The sequence below is a fragment of the Cucurbita pepo genome, chromosome 18 (assembly GCF_057944985.1).
Source record: "Cucurbita pepo subsp. pepo isolate OVF chromosome 18, ASM5794498v1, whole genome shotgun sequence".
NCBI classification, from domain to species: Eukaryota; Viridiplantae; Streptophyta; class Magnoliopsida; order Cucurbitales; family Cucurbitaceae; genus Cucurbita; species Cucurbita pepo.
The window spans coordinates 11,866,803-11,892,364 of NC_141815.1; the positions used below are offsets into that span (position 1 = coordinate 11,866,803).

The window sequence follows — 25,562 nt, forward strand, 5'->3', positions numbered from 1 at the left end:
ATTTTTAAAATGAGTATGTTAGTGAGAGGTTTCCACCCTTACCAAGAATGTTTCGTTCTCATTTCCAACTGAGGTAGGATCTCTCACAAATATATGCTATTGGCTACAACCTCCTCCTCAAGATACAAACAAAGAAATCAATTCCAACTCCTTCATTACCATTGGAAATTAAAATATATATGTATATAAATATTGGCCTAACTTTATCCTGTTTAGTTTGGCAATACCATAAACAGTGATTAACAGATTTGAAGCCTGAACCATCCACATGGCATAACCCTAAATTTAAGATTTATGAACAGATCTGGGGAGGAAGGGCAGAGGTTTGGATCTAAAAATAATATATAATAGGATAAAAGATTCGAATGCCTGTGGATCTGCTGCATAACCCTGTTTTTATATATATATATATATATATATTTTTTTTTTTGCGACCAAATGATGAAGTGAAAATTCCCTACTGGTAGAAAATTTCAAGGAAGTCATGTGATCTTCAGATTAAATAAAGAAGAGGCCAATCCAATCCAATCCAAAATTTAGAATCACAATTTGGATTTTGGGTTTTATTATAGAAGGAAGTCACTCAGTGTCTGTGCCTATCTCGTGATCATGATGAGGATTCATGTTATTTTAATCACTGTATTTAAATTTTGTGTTTGTTTCCTTCTCCATCAAGGAGATGGTAGTGATTTTAATATCCATTAAAGCTTGATTTAGGACAGCCTTTTTGGTGAATATAATCAAAGTCATCTTTCTCTCTCTCTCTCTCTCTTCTTTTGTATTATTCTTTACTGTCATTTCTTCATTTTTGAAAAGGGTAGCAAGGCCTTGAATTGATGTGGAATAATGTGATTAATTATGATGAGTTCAAAGGTAAAGGTTGTTGTACCTTTATTTTCTGAGTTATAAAGTCATTTGTATCTGGGAAATGCATGCATGTGTTATACTATACTATACTACATTTCTTTCATATCCCTATCTGAGATTTGGGTAATTCTGGTGTTAGGACAATGGTCTTGTCAATCTAATTCCTTAGCTCTACTTGCATCTATGTAAAGTAAACATGGGCTGTCTCAATAATTGTAAATTTTATGAGCCAATTTCAAATTTTCCATTATTGTTTTTGTGACACAACTAATTTCATTTGGAACCATCTATCTTGAACTCTCCTCCAATTATACAAAATTTGATGCCTGCTTCATAATTAGCTAAAATTCTGCTTCCTACTGTACAAAGGTCAGTTTGATGTGCACTAACTCGACTTAGTAATAGTTCAAACTCATTGTTAGCAAATATTCGTTTCTCCGGACTTTCTAAGAGCTCAAGCCCAGCTCTAGCCGATATTGTCTTTTTTGAGCTTTTTGTCCTTTTTTAGCTTTCCACAAGCTCACCGTTAACCGATATTGTCCTATTTGTGTTTTTTGTCCTCTTTGTGCTATCCCTTTTGAGCTTCCTCATAATGTTTTTTAAAATGCATCTATTAGGGAGAGATTGCCACTCTTATAGCTACATTCTCATCTTCAACTGATGTGGAATTTTAGGGGTAGATTTAAGTTTTAAATGAGTTTTTAAATAGACTTTTCTAGCTAAGATATTATTAATACTTAAAATTGTCTTGAGAAAAGTGGGATGAGATATTCACTTTTGATCGAATTTTGATTTTTTAATTCTACAATTGTACGAAGTTACATTATCGACATTTGAAATTTAGTGTCTTTATTTATTGAAGTAGGCTCGAATTGTCAAGAACTCAAGAACTATTAGGATGAGATATTCACTTTCCAATGTTTACAAAAGTACTCCTAAGAGATTTTTTTAGTTCAATAGGTACGAAGGAGATTGCACTAACAACATTTAAGATTGTAATTGATGTCTCTATCTATTGAGTTAGGCTTGATTTGTCCTGGACTTGAGAATTTAATAGATTGCTATGTAAAACGTTAATATAGAAGTGATAGATTTTGATTCCAATTTTACCCACTTTTTTTATTAATCCACCATATGAAAACTTTGATTTAAAGAATTCATATATCAATTGTAATGATAAATATAAGGCTACAAACGAGAAGATGAAAAAGAATATAGTATTGAACAAGAAGAAGTGGGTTTATTGATAGCCTTAAGATGGCCTCCATTATATGAATGCCTTGTGGCAGCTGCTAGAAAATCAAACAGTTCACAGCATAAATGAGCTTTATCTTTTTCCCTTTCTGCGTGGATGTCCCATTTTAGCTCCACAACATACCCTATATATCGGGAAAATGTCCCTTACTAGGTTGATGTGGGAGGCTTTATTACTCTTCCCACCTACCACTATTTTGTCACATAATCAAATGATCATTCCATTCTCTTTACACTGCTTTTGAGCATTTTTTTTTTTTAAGATGAATTTGGTTTTGAGTACGTACACTTTTCTTCTTTCCGCTCTCGAATGGAGCGGGTTTTTTTTTTTTTTAATTACCATATCAATTGAACTTTTTGATTTCGTGTTATCTCTTTTAGACCAAATTGCGACTTTTCCTTATATTATTATCATTGGTCGTTGAATGACGAGTTAAGCCAGGAGCCTATCTAAAAACTTCATTAACCACGTAAATTTGAAGTGCAAAAAAAAAAAAATCAAACTAAATTAAGTCTCTTAGTCACAAATCTCGTATCCAAATCGATTTTAATCATTGTCTCTTGAATCGACCTCGAATGCGGCAAAATAAGTAAAGAGAATAATTAAGTGGTTTACGAGTGGCGTACTCGTTAAAAAGGTTAAAAAGGTTAAAAAGGGAAATGAATTCTACATCTATCCATTTTTTTACCTTTTTACAATTTAACTCAGTTTAACTCATGAATCTAGTAAAGATTTTTAGCCTTGTGTGGGCATGATTTGAGGAGCGGATCCGTGTAGGCTCACTCTCAAGTTCCATTAGGCTTCAAATCTTGACTACTACTCAGTAAATGGGTCTTGAGAGACCCTAGTTGGGCTGTTTGGGTTCAGAAAATGAAAATGGGCCAGAACAATTTGGGCTCAAAAATCGGTGTTGCCTTGTGGGCCACCGACGGCCCAACGTGACTCATTACCAACCGTCGTCGTCGTCGTCGTCCGTCGATGTTCTCCAGGAAAGAATTTGAACTTCGAAGCAAATTTGGCGGGCGAACGAGTGTCAAGCAACTTCTTTGCTCTGTAAAAGAATGGAGAACAAGGCTGAAGATTCTGTTTGTGAGAGGATGGAGTCACTTCGAATTGTTCGTGAAAAGGAAATTGCAGTTCAGCAACAAAAAATGGAGTCCTTCGCGGATTCATTTCGCAAATCTCTGGAATCGATCACTGCACGGTCCCGAGAAAATGCCCGAAGCCAAGGTGAGCCATCTATTCTCTTCAAATTATTCGGGAAAGAAGTGGATGCGATACCGTTATATTGTGGCGAGTTCAATAATGTAATCGGTACTAGAATTGTTTGTGAAGTCACCGATAGGGTTTTGAGATTGGTAGCGTACAAGACTCAAAAATGAATGTAATTCTAGGGGACTGAGTAGGTTTAGGTTCAGGAGTGGCCAAGTTTACTTCGAAATTTCTTGTTTCATCTTTGATTGATTTTTGAATTTTCAGGAAAACTGGGGGAACTAAAAGCGAGGCTGAGGGAGGCGGAAGATGAACTGGTTAAAGCTCTTGCAGGTATGAGCTATGATTATGCTAATTTCCTCTAACGCTGCATGAGTAGAATACACTATTTCGTTGAATCGACTGAGGCTGCATGCTAATTATAAGGCTTATTTCCATTATAATTGCGTGTTTTTGTAGTCAAGACTCGTAAAGAGGCTAAACGCCTTGCACTCACGAACTCCCTTGCAACTTCAAAATCTAGAATTAAAGAGCTCAGAAACAATTTACAAGACTCCAAAGCAAGGAGGGATGAATATTCAACAACTATATCTCGGCAATCCTTAGGTAAACTTAATTTATTTACGACTGCTCACTCTTAAATCTGTTCTTGCTAGACCTTAAAAGCTGATTACTTTTCCTCCTTTCCAATGCCATCAAAAGCTTTATCTCCATATGAACACAAGGAACCCCAAGAGGGTGATTGCAGAAATGAAATTCAAGAAGCTATTTCTTGGTACAATAGAGTTCTTGATTTCCATATTGAAGGAGGGCATGGTATGATAATTTGAGTTAGTTGTTTTTTAATAACCTTTATATTTTTTGTGAATTCTTGAGATTAATTTCTCGACAACTTCTCTCGGGTTTTCAGGGGTAAAGTTCTCTTTCAAGAAAATCAATGTAGACGATCCTGATAAAGAATATTCTTTTACCATCCGTCATGCAAATGATACTTATACGTGTAAGTCATGTGCACTTAATGTATGTTGTTTTTTCATATTCTTGATCTTCTGACAACCTTACTTTTTCAGTGTTAGATTGTAACCCATCCTTGCAAGGTATTGAAGAGTTGATACATGAATTAAATAATACAAATGGGTTATTCAAGTTTGTCAGGATCATGAGACGGAGGTTCCAGGAGGCTGCTGCAGAAGGTGTGCGCTGAATTTTGAACTTTTTGCTTGAAAGTGTGTTATTCACTGCACAAAAAACTTATTGGTACTTAATAGACATACTACCTGAAGCACCATGTTTTGTGCTTCTTGCAGTTTGTTAGATTGAACTTGTTCTGCATTAATAGTTTGTTATATTTTTGTTATTCAACAGGAGTTGGGGCCCAAGCATTGTCTCTGCATCAAGGCTCGACGATAATCTCCATGTCAGCTCCAGGTTTGACATCATCATTGGACAGAAGTGAATCTTCAACTGAAGAAATCGATAACCAGGTTCAACTCGAGGAAACTGACAAACCTTCTAAGAAAACTTCATCCGGAAAGAAACCAGCTATCCAATCCCTTGGATCTGCATTTTCTCTGCGTCGAACTCCTCGTTTCAAGGTATATTCAATTTAATGTTTGGTGTCTGGTGCTTATGATTTAAGATTCTATGGTATATGATATTAAGAGAATACTGTAACATCTATGCATTACAAGTTTGATTTTTTGTTTTATGCAAATTTCAAAATGTTATGCAAAAGAGAATTTCTAATGAAATGAATCACGTTTGGCAGGTCAAGAAATAAGGCTCGATTGATGAGCTTAACCTTTTGCTTCCATGACACAAAGTATTATGGGGTCCTGATTTCAACTTCTGCCAGAACTTCTCTGACTACTGTGAAGGCTCCATATCTGAAAATTAAAGTTGAAGGAGTAATCACATGACCTGTTGTATGTTTTTTGTATCTAATTAGTTTTTATGTGCATTATTTTACACGATGTTATGATTTGATGTAATGCGTAGGGTGATTTTCCCGAAAGTAACCCGAGTGCTAGTACTTTGTATCCATCTGATCCACATGCGACTTTTCATGATCATTGAACTTAAATGTAAGATTGTGCATTAGATAATTAAATAATTATGAAAGCTTAAAAGGTGCTAGTTCACTTCTCTATGGACTCGAGTTGGTTTATAAGGATTTGAGTCACGTTTTCTGTCAGTAGGTTCTCTTTCATAACTTCTTTTTCAATCGTTTTCTGCTAAGTTGCTCTTATTGCAGAGACTTTCCTTGTAAGAAAGCAAAATATTTTACACTCGCTATTGATATTATTGCACTTTAGTGTGAGTTGAGTAATACATTATTTGAACAGGGCTGAAGGGTGAGGACTTTCTAGCCCCTGTATCTTTCAGGTATTCCTTAAATTGATTTCCTATCTATAGAACTGTGAAATGACAAGCCTATGTACATCTCGTCTAACCTGGATTTTTTTTTTTTACAAATGTTGAATAATATTTGATTAAGTGGAAAGTTTGCTTAGTTGTTTATTGATTAAGTTGCGAGTTCGAGTCCAAAGCTTTTGTGCTTCTAACTCGTCATTGGCCAGGGATGAGCAGTTTGTCTCGTTACAATCTGCGTAAAATTTTCCACTCTTTCCTTCTGTTTGCGAACTCAGTGCTACATAGCATGTTGTTGATGCTCCCTGCATAGCCATTTATGTATTTTGTGAGTTAAATCAATCATGAATGGTGTTTTTTTTTTTTGTTCTTTTTGTGGGGAAGAGGGGAGTAGATTTATTTATTGCTTCTGCTTAATCACACCTGACTTGTAGTTTTTAGCAACTTTGATGCCATAAAAAACAAAGAATCTGCACAGAAAAGTTTGAGAAGTCAGGTTCTGTCCTGCTCGTGTTGAAGGATGAACTTGACATGATTCATATGCATATGAACTAAGTAACAGCGAAGTTGCAGGTAGTAATATAGTCCATACCTGTGATAAAGCCCTTGTGAGCTCTTATGATAGCAGTTTTTACAATTCCTGGATGTACTGCATTTATGGTCACTCTGGCATTTCTTCCCTGCCATCCCACAAACAAAGAACTCGGGTGAGTCATTCAAACCTCTTCCATTTCTCATTTGAACTGTTAGCTAGGTAGCTGGGAATAATATTGTTGAGGGCTCTTCTATTTAAGAGAAGAATGCCGAATGCTACCAGAAGAACCTACCTGAAGCTGTCTTGACACTTCCTTGGCATGCAAAATATTGGCCAGTTTTGACTGTGCATATGCACGAGTCCCATTGTAACTGCAAATAAAACACAATACATAAATTGTGAGGAATTACGACCTTTATAATCTTATGATATTGTCCACTTTTAAGCATAAACTCATAGCTTAACTTTTGATTTTTTCAAAAAGACTCGTATCAATGAAAATGTATTTAGTTGTAAATCTACCATTATCTACTTAATTAGTCAATGTGTGACTCCCTCCCAACAATTCTCAGTATAAATGAGGCCCGTACTTGTTTGGGTTGAGCATCTGACCAAAGCTTAAACCATCTTTCTTCACCCAGCCATGCACCACCGAAGAGACGTTGATAATCCTTCCTTCAATGCCCGTCTTGGCCGCTGTTTCTATCATTTTCTCTAACAGGGTCTCCGTCAGAAAATAATGTCCTGCCACCAAAAAAAAATTATAATTAAATAATAATAAATTAACATAGTAGAAGTTCAAGAATTTGAATTCCATCATTTCTTTTTTCATTTTACGTTAATAAATATTTCACATTCACGTGGGGAAGATGCTTTCCAAAAAGTTTGAAGCATCTACCAAGCTTGTTAAAAGTTGTCGATCTCATTTATGATTATAAAGTTTTTACAGCAAATAATTTAGTTAAATTATAATTTTTAAGTTTATGTGTATTTGGTCAATAAATTTTTTAAAAAATAGTCTAATATGTCTTTAAATTTTTAAAAATTCATTGATAAAATAGAAAATGTTTAAAAGAAACTTTAGGTTAAATTACAATTTAACCTAAAATTTCATTTAAAGTGCAGAAACCCAGGGAGACCAAGGGAGACGGGTGGAGCGGGTTGGTGGATCGGATGGGCAGGTGGGGGGGCCCCGGGTTGCACTTGTCTCTACACTCATTTGTGTTTGGTGCATATTTTCTCAAGTCGGGCCCCACCGCCAGATACGCCACCATACATTGTTGCCCTCCTAAAATATATCGTTTTACACCTGGTCGGTTTGTCTTCTTCCTTTTTTCTCCCCTCCTTCGGCGAGAAAAAAAAAAAAAAAAAAAAAAAAAAAAAAAGAGGTAATTTCAATGGACTTAATTAACCCTAATTCATCACTATTAACTGAGATGATTAACTAATTCTAATTAATCTTGATATATATCTAAATTAATTAGACTATGTTCATATTCACACAAAAAAATTACATTTTAGATTATATTAAAAGAAAATATATATATATATATATAAACATAGATGAAGATTTAGTAGAATACCCAAATAATTTGTAGCAAATGTCAACTCAAGTTTGTCTTCGGAGAACTCCAAATTCTTAGAGAAGACTCCTGCATTATTTCTGCATATAAAAATTGATTTTCTTTTTTTAAAATTGAAAATATATATTTATAAAGAGATGAAAAATGGAGAGAGAATAATTACATGAGAATGTTGAGTGGGAGACGAAGAGCAAGAAAGTGACTACAGAAGCTTTGGACAGAAGCCAAGGAGCTGAGATCAATCTCGCACACAATAATCTCAGCCTCAGGGCTCTCCCTTTGAATTGCTTCTTTCACTTGGGCTGCCTTTTTCATGTCTCTTGCAGGCATCACTATTCTCACTCCCCTCTTTGCCAATACTCTTGCTGTTTCCGCCCCAATTCCTGAAGTTGCTCCTTTTCAAAATTAAAATAAAAAGATTTTTATTTATAATTTGAAAATTCCTCACAAAAAGAAAAATAAAATTACGACTACACTCTCCACACCACAATCGTATGATATTGTCCACTTTGAGCATAAGCTCTTATGACTTTGTTTTGGACTTCCTTAAAAGGTCTCGTACCAATGGAATGGGGAGAGTATTCTTTGTTTATAAACTCATGATCATTCTTTAAATTAGCAGAGGTGAGACTTTCATCATCCAACGGCTATCCCATGCATGAATTAATCACAATATAATATATTAATTTTAGGCTCCAAACTTCAAGAATTAGATGAAATTATCGGAGTTCAAAGGTCTGAAAGGCGTTATTATTAGCCTTTCATGGAAATATATATATATATATATATATATATATATATATATATATATATATATATATATATATAATTAGAGAGATTATGATTGAAATTGATGAGAATTACCGGTGATAATGGCAGTGAGTTGAGAAGTGGAAGAGAAAGAGGAACATTGAGTGACTTGTTCAGCGGTGGATTTGGAGCCATAGCCGCTGGGGCCGGCGATTCCTGTCAAGTATCTTAGAGTATCCTTCATCAGTTTTCCCAAACTTAGAATTATGGAAACTGAAAACGCCATTTTCATTTTTTAAAACCCCAAAAATGGCCGACGACACTCGCTGCCCGTGCTGCCCCTCTCATTAATAATATTTTAAATCACAGCAAAAAGGAAAAAGTTAAAAAAAAGGGGGAATTTTCAGGTAGCTTGATGACCACCCTATCAAGGTGGGTTGCTCACAACTGTCCACCGGATGGTGTGCATGTCAGATTATCACCTTACGCTGTTCCTGTCCTATGATTGGTCGAGATCAAACCCTCCGAAAAAGAAAATCTACGGCAAATGATCGACCGATTAAAAATATTGGTTAATAACCATTATTTTTACTACTAACTTCATTCACTATTATTTTCAAAAACTAAAATTTATAAAATTTAAATAAAATTTAAGTGTTTGAGATGAGAATAAAATGTTTCTTATAAAGGTGTGGAAAGCTCTCCCTAGCGTTTTAAAACTTTGAGGGAAAGTCCAAATAAGACAATATTTACTAGCGTTAGCTACAAATGGTATCAGAACCAGACTTCGGGCGGTGTGCCAGCGAGGACGCTAACCCCCAAAGAGGTGGATTGTAAAATTCCACATTAAATCTCCAGGGCGATAGGCATGAGCTCTTACAAAATAGGAAGTAAACATAAATTTTAAAAATATAAACGAAATTGTTATTAAACCTTACCTAAATTTTTAACCAAGGTTCGTAAATTAAAATGCAATTTAAAATGTATTTGAGCTGTTTTATGCATTACATTATTTGAATAAACAAATATTGATTAAAAAGAAAGATTTATGTTTATTTCAAATTTAGCAATGATTTAAGAAGACAAATGATACTAATAATCTTAATTAGGGTGATGATAGAGGAGGAATTAATGTAAATTTGTAATGAAGAGATCAGCACCGTCCGTTGTTTGTCTTTATTTTTTATTTTTCATGATTGCTGTCTGTCTTCATTAGATGTTTTCCATTTTGTGGTTAGACTCACGAGTGGAGTGGCCCTTCCTATCTCAAAGCAAAATAAAATTTAAAAAAAAAAATTAAAAATAAAAAAGTTTGATTGTTTTTCAAGTAATTTATTCCCTTTTAAAGCAACCACTTTTTATTCATAATTCTTTTATATTTTTCAATGAAAAATTTAGCATCCAATCAATAATAAATATAATCAAAATTTAAATTCTCGAAATAATTAGATTAGAAGTTCAACCCGAATTATACTTTAAAAATAATACGAGATTCGATCTTAAATGAAAAACTAAGTTATTTTCTACTAAAATTTATCGATTTTAATATTTATATGAATTAATGTTATTGATTAAGATAATTTTGTGGCATAATCTAAAGTTGAAAAGATCTTATTTTCTGCATATGCATGCGAGCGCTTAGGGTGTGAAACCAAGCTGATTTCCCACACGAGTGCATCTAGAAACCTACTAATGACTAAATATTATTACAAATTATTAAATATTTTTGAAAGAAAATAAATAAAGAAAGAAAATGGGAAAAAAAATAAATATAATATTGACATGAGATTTGATCAGGTCATGAGTAAAAAGGTGGCATTATAATACATTAGCATTGGAGACAAGAATGCTTTTGCTGCATGCGACTTTTGTTCCCTTAAAATTAAAAAAATAATAATAATTTAAGGGGAAATTAAAAAAAGAAAAAAGAAAAAAGAAAAAAGAAAAAAAAGGGTCAATTTGCTCATCCTTATATGCTTTGAGAAATGATGGCAAATGTTGCAACTTTGAGAGACCAAACCCTAGCACTTGAGCTTGACTACTTAACCATGGTGGTGCCAAAACTCATATGATATGTTCATGGAATTTGGGCCCCATTTTTGTTTCCCAACTTGCTTACATGTATTCTCTCTCTTCCTCATCTCTTTCCATCTTACCAAAATATTCCAAATATTTATCTGAGTTAACTTAGTAACAACGCTAATTCAAAATGTACGTGGGTTCAATTAGATTGGTGAAATTTTTCGAGCCAATCTAAGTTGGTGACTCGAACAACTCAAATAAAATTCATAACTTAACCCAACACTCTTGTGAAATATTCTTAATTTTCATAATAATCTTAAAAGTATGGTTGGGTTGTAACTACTTTTAAATTGGTTGGGTTGACTTGACCCATAACGGGAAATCTAAAATCTTCAAAAATTCAAACTCACCCAACCCAAATTAAAAAAAAAAAAAAATCTAACTCAACCCAATTTTTACCGTTGTAGTTTAAGTTGTCAGATTTTATTTGTATACACTCTGTAATATTATATTTGTTTTTGAGTAGATTGAAGCTTAAACGGCCAACTCGAGCGTGTAATTGAAATTAGAAGTTCGATTTTTTTTTTTTTTTTTTTTTTTTGTTCAAATATATTGTTGAAAGAACCTTCTTCCACAACTGTTTGTCTAGTGAGGTGTTACAATATCATCTGGATGCATGTGGAATATTTTTTTGTTTGGTTCCAACTAAGTTGGTGCTTTTCTTTCCCCATAATTTGGTGCCATGCGCACAAAAAAATGTGCAAAAAGTGAATGGATTTAATTGATTTTGGGGAAACCCACTTTGTATATTTTGGAGTTTGGTAGACATAAAAATGTACATGCATTAATTCATATGTATATGCTTCTTGGATACAAAAGCTGATCATCTCTCATCATCACATTTTCAAATTTTTTTAAAATAAATCTTGTGTGTACCTCAAGTTTGTCTTATATTATTTCCTTCCAAACTTTTGGTTCCTCCCACCCGACGCTCGTGGGTTCCAACATCGTTTAAATAGATATCTTTCGAGTATTAAAGGAGCCTATTCTTATTCTACAAAGACAACAGACACTCTCAACGCCTAGACGCCACTGTCTTTTTAAGCTACTCTAGCTTCTTCATGATTTCGTGCTATAGTAACATACGAAAGACCCACTGATACCCCTCTTCTTATTCCTAATCGTTTGTTACTGGTCCTGAAAATCAGAAAGCCTAAATATGAAGAATCCCTCAAAATAGAGAAGGGTGGATAGAGCTTGAATTCAAGATCATTATAAAAAAATTTGGGAAAAAACGAGCACAAATCTCAAAAACCTTACACTAACAACCATATAGAGTGGAACCTAAACAAAAATGATAATGTTTAGATAAAAGATTATGTGGTTTTAATTAACATTTTTAATTTTAAACTGTGATAATCATTCTAACTTACAAATAAATGGGATTTTGGACCTACAATAATGAAATAATGTCCCTTTGACATTGTATCTTAAGAGTGTCAGTTGGTAATGACAGTTATAATTATCCAAAATTACCTTAAACAATGCAAAAAAAAAATAATAATAATAAATTAAAATTTGGATTTATGAATTATTTTTGGAGTTTTAATGGCATCCAATCCATAATGAATGATGGCTTCAAATGGTGTGCACAAAAGAAAGAGGTTTCGCATAATTAACCAAGTACTTCCACTTAATTATGCAACATAATATCACTTTATTACTTCATTACCTACATAATTTCTGGTCTTCATAAACATAATCCTTTTTTTTTTAGTCAATGAAAACAGTATTTTTTTTTTAAAAAAAAAAGTTGAAAATAGTTCATAACATCATTTCCTAAACTCTACTTAGCCTTCTTCTTCCTCTACCTTTTACCTTCTTTTCTTAGAGATAATTATAAGTTAAACTAATGTGGTTGCCCTAATCATACTTCTACCAAATCTCATATTCTTTCTATCGATTAATTTTTATATAATTTAAATTAATTATTCGTTTCAAGTCCCTTTTGATCGTGGTTATTTTATTTTTTTAAAAATTGCATTAATGTTTGAATTTAAGAAAATGATTATGATTTTAAATAAAATATATATATCTAAACGATATTTGTATTATTTATTTAATCTATAATTTTTTTGAGTAATTGGAGGGGGAAGGGTGAACTAGGAGAAACATGTAGACAAAAACCAATCCCACCATTCTCTCTGCCTTGTCTTCCCTTTCTTGACGTTTGACAAAATTTCTAAACACTTTTAAGACTTAATCATCTTCGCCTCTTTCTCCTTACACACACCAACCAACTCGGTTTGCTTCCACGAGAATTTAGCAATTCCACTATCGGGTGAGGGCTGTAACAGTCCAAGTCCACTACTAGTAGATATTGTTCGCCTTATCTCATTACGTATTACCGTCAGCCTCACAATTTTAAGATGTGTCTACTAGGGAGATGTTTTCACATTCTTATAAGAAATATTATGTTTCCCTCTCCAACGAATATGAGATCTCATAATTTACCCTATGGAGGCCCGAGTTCTCGCTGACACACCAATCGATTTCAATACTCCAAGTCCATTATGAGCAGATATTGTCCGCTTTGGCTCGTTACTTATTGTCGTCAGCCTCACAATTTTAAAATGCGTATTCTATGGAGAGGTTTTCACACCCTTAAAAAGAATGTTTTGTTACTCTTTTCAATCGATGTGGGATCTCACAAGGACAAGCTGTTGGGAGATAAAGCCCTCTAGACTTGCTTCTCGTAAAATTGGCCAAGAGAATAAAAAATCAGCTCGTAAATTGAGATGAATTTTCTAAACCCTTGATTCCTTTCTTTTTGTATATTTCCGTGAATACGTCTTCCAGTGACTTTTCTAAACGATATCTTGAAAAATAAATTTAATGACAAAAAAAAAATCGATAAAGGCTAAGAATGACATTATAAAATTTTAAATATGAAAAAAAAAAAAAAAAAAAAAAAAAAAAAAAAAAAAACCTTTAAAAACAATGCTAATGGTCAAGTGGTACACTAACCCATTCTAGTTGGATTCTCACCGTAAACCCATTTTCTGGTTAACCATAAGATTTTTGGAAAAGTTATTATTTTCTTTTCCCAAAGAGATAATGATATTAAATTGGTTGGGTGCTTAGCCCGCACGTGCTACTCGCCAATCGTGGGAGACCACGTAGGCCCACAGGTGGGTCCCGCAAGGCATGAGTCAATCACGGGCCAGAATGGGGACAGAGCAAAAGTCCATGTATGCCTTTGATGACTCATCTAACGTGTAGATTATTATTAGTAATATGATAGTCTATGCGGATATCAATTATTAGTAATAATAATTAATTACTATTATTATTATTATTTTATTTGAGCCATTCACGTCTTAACAAATATATTAAGCTTTTAATTAAACGATTTTAATCTTTTAGGCTAAAGGTTGTTTGTCTTTACGTATGAACATATCTAAACAAAAAGTGGTTTTAATTTAAAATTATAAAGACGAAAAAGGTTTTAATTAATATAAAATAGAGAATGATTAATATGATTTTTGTTATTCTTAAACTTAGCATACTCCCTCCTTGCCGACATGGAAGGGAACGAGAGATTATATTAAAATCGCATCCAAACACCGTCTAATTGTGTTTTTTATTTTTTATTTTCTTATCAAAATAATAATTTAGAATTAAAATACTGATAATTACCGAGGTTAATTTCTTTTTTTTTTTTTATCCTTGAATCGTAAAAAGAAAAAAAAAATAACTTTTATAGTAGCTTTTCGTTAACCTGAAAGAAAAAAAATTATGGAATAGAAAAAAGGGATAAAAGTTACTTTAAAAGTACTCTAAAATTACCATTAAGCCTCCCCTTTGTATCCCTTTGCTTTCTTTAAATAAAATTAATTTAGTAATAATTAATATAAAATTATTTTGAAAATAATAAATAAATATTTAAAATGCTATTAATAATAAGAAGAATATTAACCGGTGCTTTTCCAAAAGTACTTGGGAAAGAAGTACTTCAATATATGATAGAAGCAGGATGGGCTTATGGCCTTAACATTTCGTTGGGCCGTTGGACTCCCCAAATTGGGCTTGTTAAAAGATTTTGGGCCTTAGTGGGCCAATACCCGGCCTTTCAACGAGAGAAGCCGAATGATACATATACTGTTTTTATGGATGTGACATCGCCATTCGTTTTTGGATTTAATTCTCTCAGCTAGCTTCCCTCGCTAACATTTGCAGTGCTCGCGGTTCCTTGTTGCATTTGCTGGTGAGAAGCTCAGTTTCCTAGGGTTTTCATTCCATGGCGTCGCACGCTCATCTCGACGATGTTAGTTTCTCCGACTTATGTTCACTGCTCCGTGTTCTTTTTACGCGAGTTCTAGAGGTTTGTTTCTCAGAGTTTCTATTTGATTTCTTCACTTTTTCAGGATGATGATTTTGGAGGCGACTTCACTGGAACGCACAGCAATAGGCATTCAGGTTCACTTCGCGTTCCTTGAAACGAATCATTGGCGTGTGATTAGCCTGTGTTTACTGATTTAATGTTATGTTTATGAAAACGTAGGAAATAAGAGAGGTTTTGGAGATCTTGAAGATGACGAGGACGACTTCTTTGGCTCCAAAAAGGTATTTCTACCTTACCTACCCGATTCGCTAGTTTTCCTCGTGAGCTTGCGTTATTGCTCCATCTTCACTTTATTTAATGTTCGATGTGATGTTGATTTGTGGTTAACTCTAATTGCTTCAATGTAGGCTAACTCTAAAGTAGAAGAAACTGCTCCAGGTGTAGCGACAGGAATGATTCTGTCTCTTCGAGAGAGGTATTGTATTATTTTCGGTGATTGATAAATATTTCGAAATATCTTAAATGCGCACTGTTGAAAGGCACTGAGCCTTCGAGTTCCTCATGTAAATTTATTTATTCTGAAACTTCGCGTGCAGTCTGAAAAGCTGCGAGGATACGCTTGCAACATGCCGGGTATGTTTTTCGGTTATCTTAGCATGTCTCCTTGTCTTCATTCTTCATTGCCAGAAATTCGCTGCGTTTGTTCAGTTTTCTCATGAATGTGTCTTAGTCTTGCTTGTAGACTCATCGATCCTTTGGATCTTTATGTTAGATGGATGCCTATGAATCTAATAATAGAAATTCTACTGTCTTGTCATTCAGTACCTGATATTCAGCATCTTGCCGTTTTAATATCAAACTCCTTCATGTTTTAAAATTTAATGAAACGCATAACCTAAAACCATATGGTAGTGTATGCTTAGAGAGATCTAATCTACGTAAAATTCTATTGAATAACAATCAAAATCCTACTTGAATCTAATGAAATAATCCAATAAAAACTTGTAAACTAGCTATTTCTCTTGGTAATTCTCCAAAAGAAACTAAAGAGTATGCAAGTTCCAAAGAAAGTTATGCAGGATGCTTGTAATCCATGAAAATTTTATTCAAGGCTTAAGAAACCTGTTCAGTAGATTTAGTAATCCTCACTAAGGGCTCTGGAAACAAAGCTGATGCTGATGTAGCCATACCATGGTCTCGAACATTTCATGCTATTGTTGAAATCACTACGATCTGTAGCCTACTACCATTCTCACATTGAGTTTGGATAGCTACTTATTATTTAGCGAAGCATTTCCTAGAAAAAATTACAGAAGCATTATGCAAGGATGTTCGTATATAAAGTTTAATTACTTACTGGATTGACCTTGGTTTCAGACAGAGCTTGAAACTGCTAAGTCTGAGATTCAGAAGTGGATTTCTTCATTTCAGAACGAGAATTTCATTCCTGCTGGGGCTTCCCCTGGTTAGCCTGTTGAACCCTGAGATGTGCATTTTTGTTTTGTCATCCTATTTGAACTGCTCATCGTGAAACAATTTATGTTTCTGTGTAGAACCTAAATATGTGGTCAATTATCTTCAATCCCTGAAGTCATCAGAGGAGTCTGCAAGAGACCAGGTTTGTTGATTATTTTTTCATGTTTGGTTGTGTAGATTCTCTTTTGGAACATAATAATGCTTTTCAGCCAGGAATGTGATATCTTGTCATGCAAAAATGTAACATCTGTTTCATCCTTCAGCTAGAAAAGGCAAAGAAGAAGGAAGCTGCTTTTATTGTTACTTTTGCAAAACGAGAGCAGGAGATTGCAGAGTTGAAGGCTAGTTTTGCGTTTCTTTCCTTTTAGACTTAATGATAGATAATCTTTTATTTGCTTCTACTATGGAATATGTGAGGTATTTAGATAATAAAAATGGAATATATTTTGTTTGTAGTGCCAAGTCTTAAATTGCTAATATGGCTTGGTACAGATGCAAACCAAACCATATTATCTTTATTACCCTTTCATTTGCATCTTGTTTCACAATTTCCTTCTGTCTTCATTTACCACTTCAACTTTGGTTTCTTCGAGTACTTTTGAGATCATGCTTTTCTAATTTTGTTAAAATATCCAGGCTGCAGTCCGGGACTTGAAAGCACAGCTGAAGCCACCATCAATGCAGGTACTAAAAAAACTAAATATTATTATTATTACTACTGTAGAAGTGCATTAGTATTCAATATGGCACAATTTTGTTGTCTTTTCATGTACTCTCATAGCCTTTTCTAATATGCCTTTTCCTTCCAGCTTTTCCTTCCAGCTTTTCCTTTCAGCTTTTCCTTTCTGCTTTTCCTTCTATAAGTAATATTTGAACCGAAATATTGATGTGTTTATCTTTGCTAGATTTAGTTGATTGATGAGAATATTCCATAGGGTTGTTCTTCTTCTTATATCTTTTGTTAAGCTATGGAACCGTTAGTTACTGTCTCAATGGTAAATGTCTTGAATGTGAGTAGAGGTGACTAACCATTTTGACTATACCAAGGTGGCCCTAATAAGAAGGGCCTCAAGTGTATGAAAATTCTTTCCAAGATCCTAAATTCAAGCCTCTAGGCGCAAAACTCTACAGTTAAAAAACTTTATTGTCTTTTGCTGACATTGGGTCTCTTTGAAAATTATTGGAGGTGGAGGTGGAGGAAAAGCCAATTTGATCAAAAGATCAATTGCCTCTTTAAGATTTGTAAATAACTGTTTAAGTTTATTGATTCACGTCTGCTACAGGATGCTTTTGTTTAGTTAACAAAATAATTTTCGATGGATGAGTAAAGCTATTTAAACTAATACAACTTTTTATCTATTTTCATAACATTTAAATAATTTGATTAAACATGCTTGCTGTGATGTGTAATATCAGATTTAAAAACCTTCAACTTCAATTATTACTTCATTTTGTTTGTAGACATAGACCTTTTGCCTTTACGTTGGAAAATCACTAATCTCCAAGTTTTACTAACTTGTGTACCACTAACTTCAACAGGCAAGGAGATTATTGTTAGATCCTGCAATACATGAAGAGTTTACTCGTCTGAAGGTCTGTTTAACATTCTCTACGAAAATTTATCTCGTTGATACTTTCCTCTTATATTTTTCATTCAAGCAAGATGGTCTAAAATCTTAACCAGGATAATTATCGCATGACCACCACATATTTTTGTGTTAATGATCTTAGCATTTGTCATTTATCTATCCTTTCTTCATGTTACATGTTCCATTCTTGGCAATATTTTATTTTTTATAATAAGAAACCGAAGCTTTTATCTTGGGACATACTATAAACGAGCCCACCAAAAGAACTCCAACCCTATTACAGGAAAGGACCCCAATCTAAAGCATAAAACCAAGTTGGTAATTATAAAAAGACCAATTAACGGAACCTATAACGCAAAGCTAAATCTAACCAACTCCCAAAGTGCATCATCAAATCTTTCAATCCCTCTAAAACTCCTAAGAGGCCCACAGCTTGTTTAGAGGGTTATGAGGGGAGTTGAGGGGTTTGTCAGAACTGTTTTGAAATCTAGTTTTCTACCTTTTTAGACCCTCCCGCCCCCCAAAAAAAAAGAAAAGAAAAAAAAACGGTGAGACAATTGAATTAAATTGTGGGCTAATGAATAGCAATATAGTCATTGTGGAAACAGTAGTCTCCTCCTAGATGAGGGAATCTTGTTATGGTCGTACTAGAGGAATGGCCTGCGGAAGTTCACACTTTCCTCGTGCTTAAAAAACAGCGAGCATGTTGAAAAATCTTCAGAGTGAGACGGGGAGTACGGTTGCTGAATTTTGTTCCCGAGTGCCTAAATCTTTTGTCTCGAGAAAGCATTTTGTCTCGAGAAAGCATTGTGTGTTCTAGTTTACCTTACCTATTATTATTATTATTATTATTATTTGGAAACAAGTTTTCCGTATGTCCAGGTAACCCATTGTTCTCCACCTTCTATGGACCCATTCCCAGATAAAGTCAGATTTTTCAGATCCATCTCCTCAATTTGCTTTGAATTTGAGTGTCATTTTCTCCATTTGTCTTCCCTAAAACAGGAAATGTCGGATTGTCTCCCCAGAACGGCTGAGATATGTAGGCCAATAACATGATTTACATCCCCCTAGATTAGCTCTTATCAATTATATTTTAATTATATGTTATCACATACAATTAATTACAAGCTTGATGACATGCAGAACTTGGTGGAAGAAAAAGACAAAAAGGTGAAGGAGTTGCAAGATAACATTGCCGCAGTCAGTTTTACTCCGTCTAGCAAGATGGGTAAAATGCTAATGGCGAAATGCAGGACTCTGCAAGAAGAAAATGAGGAGATAGGAAATCAAGCTGCTGAAGGAAAGGTATGACCACTAATTAACTTCGTGGCTATTCTGAATTTGTATTTCGATCATGTCACCTGACATTCCTATTTTCACTTTTTAACCATCTTATTACTCTATTTGGAAATATATATATATAGATCTGGTCTCATGAAATTTTGTAGTCTATGCGTTTGTGATCAATCACGCCTCCCCTTTGACTGCAGATGCATGAATTAGGAATGAAGCTTGCCTTGCAGAAATCCCAAAATACTGAACTTAGAAGTCAATACGAAGGTCTGTAACTATCGCGAAATGCCCGTTTCTGTTGCTTGAGGTTCCCTCTGCAGCTTTTCTATTTTCAAGTTATCAGGTTTTCGTTTTTGAATTTTTATATTTTTATTTGTTTGTTTGCCAGTGTCCTCCCATTCGATTCTTAGTCAAAATCTGAAAACAAAAAGTACTTTTTAAAAACTAATTTTTTTCGTTTTTAAATTTAGGTTAGGATTTTAAAAACATTGGTAGAAAGTGAATGATATAAATTTAGGTTGAGTTTTTAAAAACATTGGTAGAAAGTGAATGATTTTAAATTTAGGTCAGGGTTTTTTTAAAAAATTGGTAGAAAGTGAATTATATAAATTTAAGGTCGGTTTTTAAAGACATTGGTAGAAAGTGTGATATAAATTTAGGTTGGGTTTTTAAAAACTTTGGTAGAAAGTGAATGATATAAATTTAGGTTGGGTTCTTATAAACATTGGTAGAAAGTGAATTATATAAATTTAGGTTGGGTTCTTATGTAAATTTAAGGTTGAGTTTTTAAAAGAAGAAAATGAATATATAAAAAAGATACTTAAAGGTAGAAATAGTACTTATAAGCTTATAATTTTTAGAAGTAAAAAAATCAATCCACCAAATAATATTATCTTATCAAATGGACCAAAATGAAATTCAATTATTATTCCGTTTGTACTTTGATGGTAAATTAAAATAACCTTGTTGCCTGCTAATGTCCATACCTCAAATCTGAGCAGCCTTGCAGAAACATATGGAAGGGCTGACAAATGACGTTGAGAGATCAAACGAATTGGTCGGCACCATCCCTATTATACACATCTGTTGCTAAGTTCTTTGTCAATTGTGATTTCTATTTTATCAGTTTCTTTTGTTTATTCTTCCTTCATGGAAATTCAGGTTATCGTCTTGCAAGAAAAACTAGCCGAGAAGGACCGCGAACTTCAAATCTTGAAGGAAACTTTAGAACAGCCGAAGAGCCCGATTGTCGAGGATGATAAAGCTGATTCACCACCTACCGAGAATATGCCCAAAGACGAGGCTATGATTTCTGGCAATGCTGAAAGCTGAGATCAAATAGATGATATCAAAATTTTGTAACAGATCAGATCTAAGTTTTCCTCCTGTATATGACATTCAATTTCCTTACCGTGACATTTTATTTATCAGCTACGTTAAGTACAGTATGTTTTATGAGAGAACAGTGAAGGTATCTCGGCTGTACTTCAGGGGTGAAAATCAGGATTAATTTTACTTGTCGTTATTTATTTTTCCTCTTAGGTAAAATGTGAAAAAAGCACAACATTTAGATTTCCTATTATCATTGTTATTCAGGATATGGTCATAATTTGAGAGAGAAGGCCACAGTGAGACTTACAATCACTTCTGGAGAAGCCTCTCTTGACAGTGTAAAGGTCAAATTGAGAAATTATTACTAGATGTCGAGTTTTTTGGTTCCCTGAGGCCAGCCCAATCCAGCATTTCCAATATTTCCAACAGCTTGAAGTGGTTCCACCATGCCCTTCATGCTGTTGCCAAGGCCCTCTCCCTGTCAGCCATTAAAAATGAGCGTCTTGGTATTTTTTTAGTCGTTTTGAGTTATTTAGATACAGGCCTCAAAATCAAACGGGAATCATTTGAACCACTCCAAAAAAGTGCCAAGGATAGATATGACAGACCTCTTTCCACCCCATGCTTTTTAAGGTTTTTCGTGCGTAACTACCTTCTCCAAATGAGATATTCAAGGCTTCAGCTGGACTGCTCTCGGAATAGCCATAAGGGGGTGATGATGTTAGATCACCATGATCAGTAGCTGAATTCTTCTGCCCAGGACCAACACCAAAACCACCATGAAGGACTCTTCTCTCAGCAGCTCTGTCTCTATATTGATTTTGGCTTGAACACTGAGATTGTACAAAGGTAATTTGGAAGTAAGCCGAGATCTAGCAGAATGACCGAGCATTATTAATAAGAAAGAATTTATTTGCTTTAAATTCTTAACACCAGTTCTGCATCTGAGGTCAAGCTTTGCCGATTAGAAACAAAACATGTCAAACAGGGTCGTAGAGATATTTGACTTGCGCTGTAATATAAAGTTTACCTTTACAGTCACAGAGAGATTGTCTACCAACGTAGATGCAGACATGCTAACAGTGCCTGTGCTTGCAACTTTTGCCTCGTTATTAGTGAGATCGGTTGGCCTATCTAATAAATCGGGGTAACCCCAGTCTTTTGTAGGGTTGGATGAATCAAAAGTTGACATGGACGTCAAATACTTCTTACTAGGATTATGTAACTTGTAGATTTTCCCTGAAAGTAAATTTCAGGTTGCCATAGAATGGTAAGAAAGAAGAAAAAGAAACTGGTAAAGCAGACCAAGGATTTAGAAATATGCATATTAAAGAGACATTTATCTTACCGGTTGCAACTCGTACCAAATCTAAATGTACTTCACATACTGGAGCCGTTTTAAGAAGAGCACCGTTTGAAGACACCGAAGGATGAAGCTTTGCAGACTTCCTCACCAGTCTTCCAACCAACCTCATAACTTTGCCCTTTCCCCCTGTCCTGGACTCCGTCACTGTCGACCAGTCCCAGATATCCACAACAGAGAGTTTGGGAATTGCTTCCCCATAATTAGTGACTTGACCATACTGGGCTCTCCAGTTATCTTCATCCGTGGACACACCTTAAAGAAAAATGGACAAGATATTCAATGATATGATAATATATTACGGCACCGTACATTTAATCTCCTATAAGTCTTTCACGAGATTACATACTGGAAAAGAAAAGTTGGCTGAAGCAAAAAAGCAATAATGTAATTGTGTATAATAGTCTTTAGAGACGATTATAATTGAGGATTCTTTTGTTCATAGTATCCAGCATATGGCTTCTGGCTTCTTGGTGGAGCACAACTCAAAAAGTTTCATTTGTAGTTACAGTCTTTCTATGTTTATTAGAAATTGAAAAGCCTTTTTTTGATAGGTCCTCTTTGGGAGGGGGTTTTCTCTACTCCTGTCCTTGGGCTCTCCCTTACTGTGATCAATTTAATTGCCTTGTTTCTTATTAAAAAATATGTCATCTACAGTGTAATATTTAATTAATAGTACATAAAACCGTACATTAACATTTTGAAAAAGAACTAACAATCTGATGATATAAAATATAATTAAAATTTGTTAGTAGCCTAACATTTCAATCATAAAATCATGTGTTGATGCTGATGGTAAAAAGAATTAGTATTGCGTATTCTACACACCTGATAACCTAGTTGTTCATATTTTCTAATTTCAAAATGATAGCAGAGTCGTTTACCTTCATCTAATAATACACTTTCGTTTGGATTCAATATAGTATGATTTTCGTCTTGGAGCCGCTCACCTTCCATTCTCTGAGTATCATCATAGCCTGAACCACAATCAAAGTCATTCTAGTTTCACAGTAGTAATTAAATTACTTTCTCAACTAGTGAGGCCGCATTACCTCCATCTAATACTCTTTCGTTTGAATTCACGATTGCACGATTGTCATCTTGGAACCGTTCACCTTCCATCATTTGGGTATCGCTATAGCCTGTACCACAACCAAAGTCATTCTGATTTCATGAAAACCATGAAATTGCCTTAACTTCATGAGAAGAGTTTGAACACACCATTACTTGATGACTGAAAGTTATTACCATGATTAATCGTTGAAGGTGTAGGTGATATGCTGTCATTAGTGGCTATGACTTCTGAATTGGAATAACCGGACAAAAAAAGATCAATAAGCGTATCTTCTAACCTAAAAAGGTGAAAGTGTATATGAAAGAGAGAACAAAAAACAACTACAAACTGAATTAGTATCTCATCCAAATGTAGTATACCACAAAGATGTGGGAGGATTCTCGTGCTCATGACCACCAATGCCCTCTGCTACTTCTGTTAAACACAAAATAATTGGTACATTATTTGATAGTTAAGTACTAAAGACAACATCGGCTGCATTAAGAGCTGTTGAAAAAATAAAGCTTCCTTAGTAATATGTTTACAGTTATCCTTCATCCATTTACCGAAGGTCGTTAAATGTTCATTCACAGTCAACTAGAGGGATATTGCTGTAGGCGTAGTTATGGAAGCAACAACATCAACGGTGTTGCAGCAAATGGCAGTGGAGTTTTAAAAACTTCGAAATACCTACCATTTGAGATGGTATAAACTCGGCAAGTAGTAGGGGCACAGATGAGATATTGAAGTCAAAATAAAGGGATCTACCATGCCTTAACATGTAATTTAAATACAAAATATATATGTCCGCAATTTAACAGAGGCAAAGGTCAATCCAACCATCTACTTTAACGAAGATATTAAACAGCATTCACATTTGGAAATTAATGAATCCTGAAGTTTTATAAATAACAATGTCTGGATCAATATAAGATGTATATTTAAGGTCATCCAAAGCATACACGGTACTGGTCCAAACAAGCCAAATGAAACTTTACTCGGAACTGTAATCAATTAGATCTATTGACCAGAACGATAGAATTAGCATCTCTTTGTTGACAGCCAAACTTGATATCTAAATGAAAACGAAGCAGCTGCAGCATAATTGGCTGAAGAACATTTACATGCATTGATAACTTACCTAATGGTAGTCCGTCACCAACACTTGCTTTGCAGTTAGAAGTATCAATTTCACTGGCCTCAAATGAAGAGTGATCCTCGCTGCCGCTAATACACACTTGTCTACATGGTTCGCCTTTAACAGGATCATCAGGATACGTCTTACATTCTTCATCCTGCTACAATGTTCAAAAGGCAAGGAATTAATCACAGAACGAAAGAAGCTCACAGGGAATATGAAAAGCAATAAGTATAACCATATAAACAACCAAGTTACGATACCTCGTTCATCTGAAGCAGCACATAGCTTCCGTTTTCGAATTTGTAATACGAACCATCTCGACTGCTGTAATACCAACCGGCAACAGGATCGTGATAAAATCCACTACTGCCGGAAGTAACGCAAGTAAGTAACAATTTGAAGTAGAAAATGAAGTTGAAATGACAACACGGAAGCAGAAATGTTGAAATTCGGCGAACAATCTTCGTGAAGAAATAACAGACTAACAGTACGAAAAAATTTCGCACAGGTTAGAAGAAACTGTGTGAAGATACCGGCACACTTAGCATCTAACAGTTTGATATAGGACATGTTTTTATTCAGTACATTAAATCGTCATGTATTAAACAAGAAGATCAACAAAATTACTACGAATTGATTGTGATTTCAAGTTATAGAACAATAAGATTACTCATCGATTAAGCCTTTTCTACGAAGCTATCTTAAAATGTTCGTTTGAATCCTGTATCTATAAAATTATCGTTCAAATCATCAGCAACTTAAGAAATAGCAAATTTCCTTTCAAAAATATTGTTGCCTAAATGTTCGTTGATTTGGCCATTAAAATTCCATAAAACGAAATCAATATACGAGAGGATAGTTAAAGAAACCTGGAATGGAAGTACAGCTGCGAATTCTCATCCCAAACAAACGAGCATCGACTATTCTGCAATTCCTCGGAACCGGACTGCGTCTCGCCCTCCATTCTATTTTGGAGCCATTTCTTCTAACCGCGCCGTGCTTTTATATTGCGCAAGATTCGGCCCAGTTTTGAGTCTCTAAAGGGCTAGTATGGACCGAATCTATGGGCCTTTATGAAGCCCAACACTCCAATGGGCTCGAATTCCTCTGTTTATTTTTTTTCTTTTAATAAAATATTTTAAAGTGCAAAATACTTTTTTTTTTTAAATTGAATATTGTATTTGGTTTTATAGTTTAAAATTGAGCAATTCATTTTCTACTACCTTCAAAATTATTCTTAAAAATGCATTTATTCCATGGTGATATTAGATTTTTAATCTTAAAAATTATTCTAACCACACATTTATTCAGCGACTATATTTAGTTTTATAATTTTAAAAATTATTCTATATTTATTCGGTGATTGCAACAA

At 34.3% G+C, this 25,562-nt stretch overlaps 4 protein-coding genes across 9 annotated transcripts; 2 read left to right on the forward strand and 2 right to left on the reverse strand.

The window, feature by feature from the left end:
• Nucleotides 1–3,083: 3,083 nt before the first annotated feature.
• LOC111780055 (kinetochore protein SPC25 homolog) lies at nt 3,084–5,483 on the forward strand. Its single transcript, XM_023660317.2, has 8 exons — nt 3,084–3,352; nt 3,602–3,667; nt 3,794–3,940; nt 4,037–4,150; nt 4,245–4,334; nt 4,405–4,527; nt 4,700–4,929; nt 5,103–5,483. Exons 1-8 carry the CDS (start codon nt 3,184–3,186, stop codon nt 5,112–5,114), a joined length of 951 nt encoding a protein of 316 aa, XP_023516085.2. The 5' UTR covers nt 3,084–3,183; the 3' UTR covers nt 5,115–5,483.
• A 289-nt stretch (nt 5,484–5,772) lies between these two features.
• Nucleotides 5,773–8,914, reverse strand: LOC111780052 (short-chain dehydrogenase TIC 32 B, chloroplastic). Of its 2 annotated transcripts, none has more exons than XM_087119379.1 (8): nt 8,687–8,914; nt 7,986–8,205; nt 7,823–7,902; nt 6,830–6,983; nt 6,532–6,610; nt 6,297–6,384; nt 6,128–6,174; nt 5,773–6,009 (listed from the first exon to the last, which is right to left on the reverse strand). In XM_087119379.1, the coding sequence occupies exons 1-8, from the start codon at nt 8,862–8,864 to the stop codon at nt 5,827–5,829; spliced, it is 1,029 nt and encodes a 342-aa protein (XP_086975505.1). In that variant the 5' UTR covers nt 8,865–8,914; the 3' UTR covers nt 5,773–5,826. The 2 variants fall into 2 exon arrangements, with proteins under 2 accessions (XP_086975505.1, XP_023516084.2); XM_023660316.2 differs by having other exon boundaries at nt 7,986–8,217; nt 8,687–8,911.
• A 5,867-nt stretch (nt 8,915–14,781) lies between these two features.
• Nucleotides 14,782–20,877, forward strand: LOC111780290 (FKBP12-interacting protein of 37 kDa). Its single transcript, XM_023660653.2, has 14 exons — nt 14,782–14,921; nt 15,022–15,073; nt 15,159–15,220; nt 15,347–15,414; nt 15,536–15,572; nt 16,317–16,404; nt 16,493–16,557; nt 16,679–16,756; nt 17,052–17,099; nt 17,955–18,008; nt 19,151–19,312; nt 19,498–19,567; nt 20,302–20,357; nt 20,462–20,877. The coding sequence occupies exons 1-14, from the start codon at nt 14,895–14,897 to the stop codon at nt 20,630–20,632; spliced, it is 1,038 nt and encodes a 345-aa protein (XP_023516421.2). The 5' UTR covers nt 14,782–14,894; the 3' UTR covers nt 20,633–20,877.
• LOC111780288 (uncharacterized) lies at nt 20,164–25,169 on the reverse strand. Of its 5 annotated transcripts, none has more exons than XM_023660647.2 (12): nt 25,060–25,169; nt 24,451–24,556; nt 24,191–24,344; nt 23,430–23,484; nt 23,217–23,347; nt 23,048–23,137; nt 22,880–22,972; nt 21,981–22,250; nt 21,663–21,871; nt 21,241–21,465; nt 20,940–21,110; nt 20,164–20,628 (listed from the first exon to the last, which is right to left on the reverse strand). In XM_023660647.2, the coding sequence occupies exons 1-11, from the start codon at nt 25,152–25,154 to the stop codon at nt 20,997–20,999; spliced, it is 1,542 nt and encodes a 513-aa protein (XP_023516415.2). In that variant the 5' UTR covers nt 25,155–25,169; the 3' UTR covers nt 20,164–20,628; nt 20,940–20,996. The 5 variants fall into 5 exon arrangements, with proteins under 5 accessions (XP_023516415.2, XP_086975763.1, XP_086975762.1 ...); XM_087119637.1 differs by having other exon boundaries at nt 23,244–23,347; nt 24,191–24,347; XM_087119636.1 differs by having other exon boundaries at nt 24,191–24,347.
• Between the last annotated feature and the right edge of the window lie 393 nt (nt 25,170–25,562).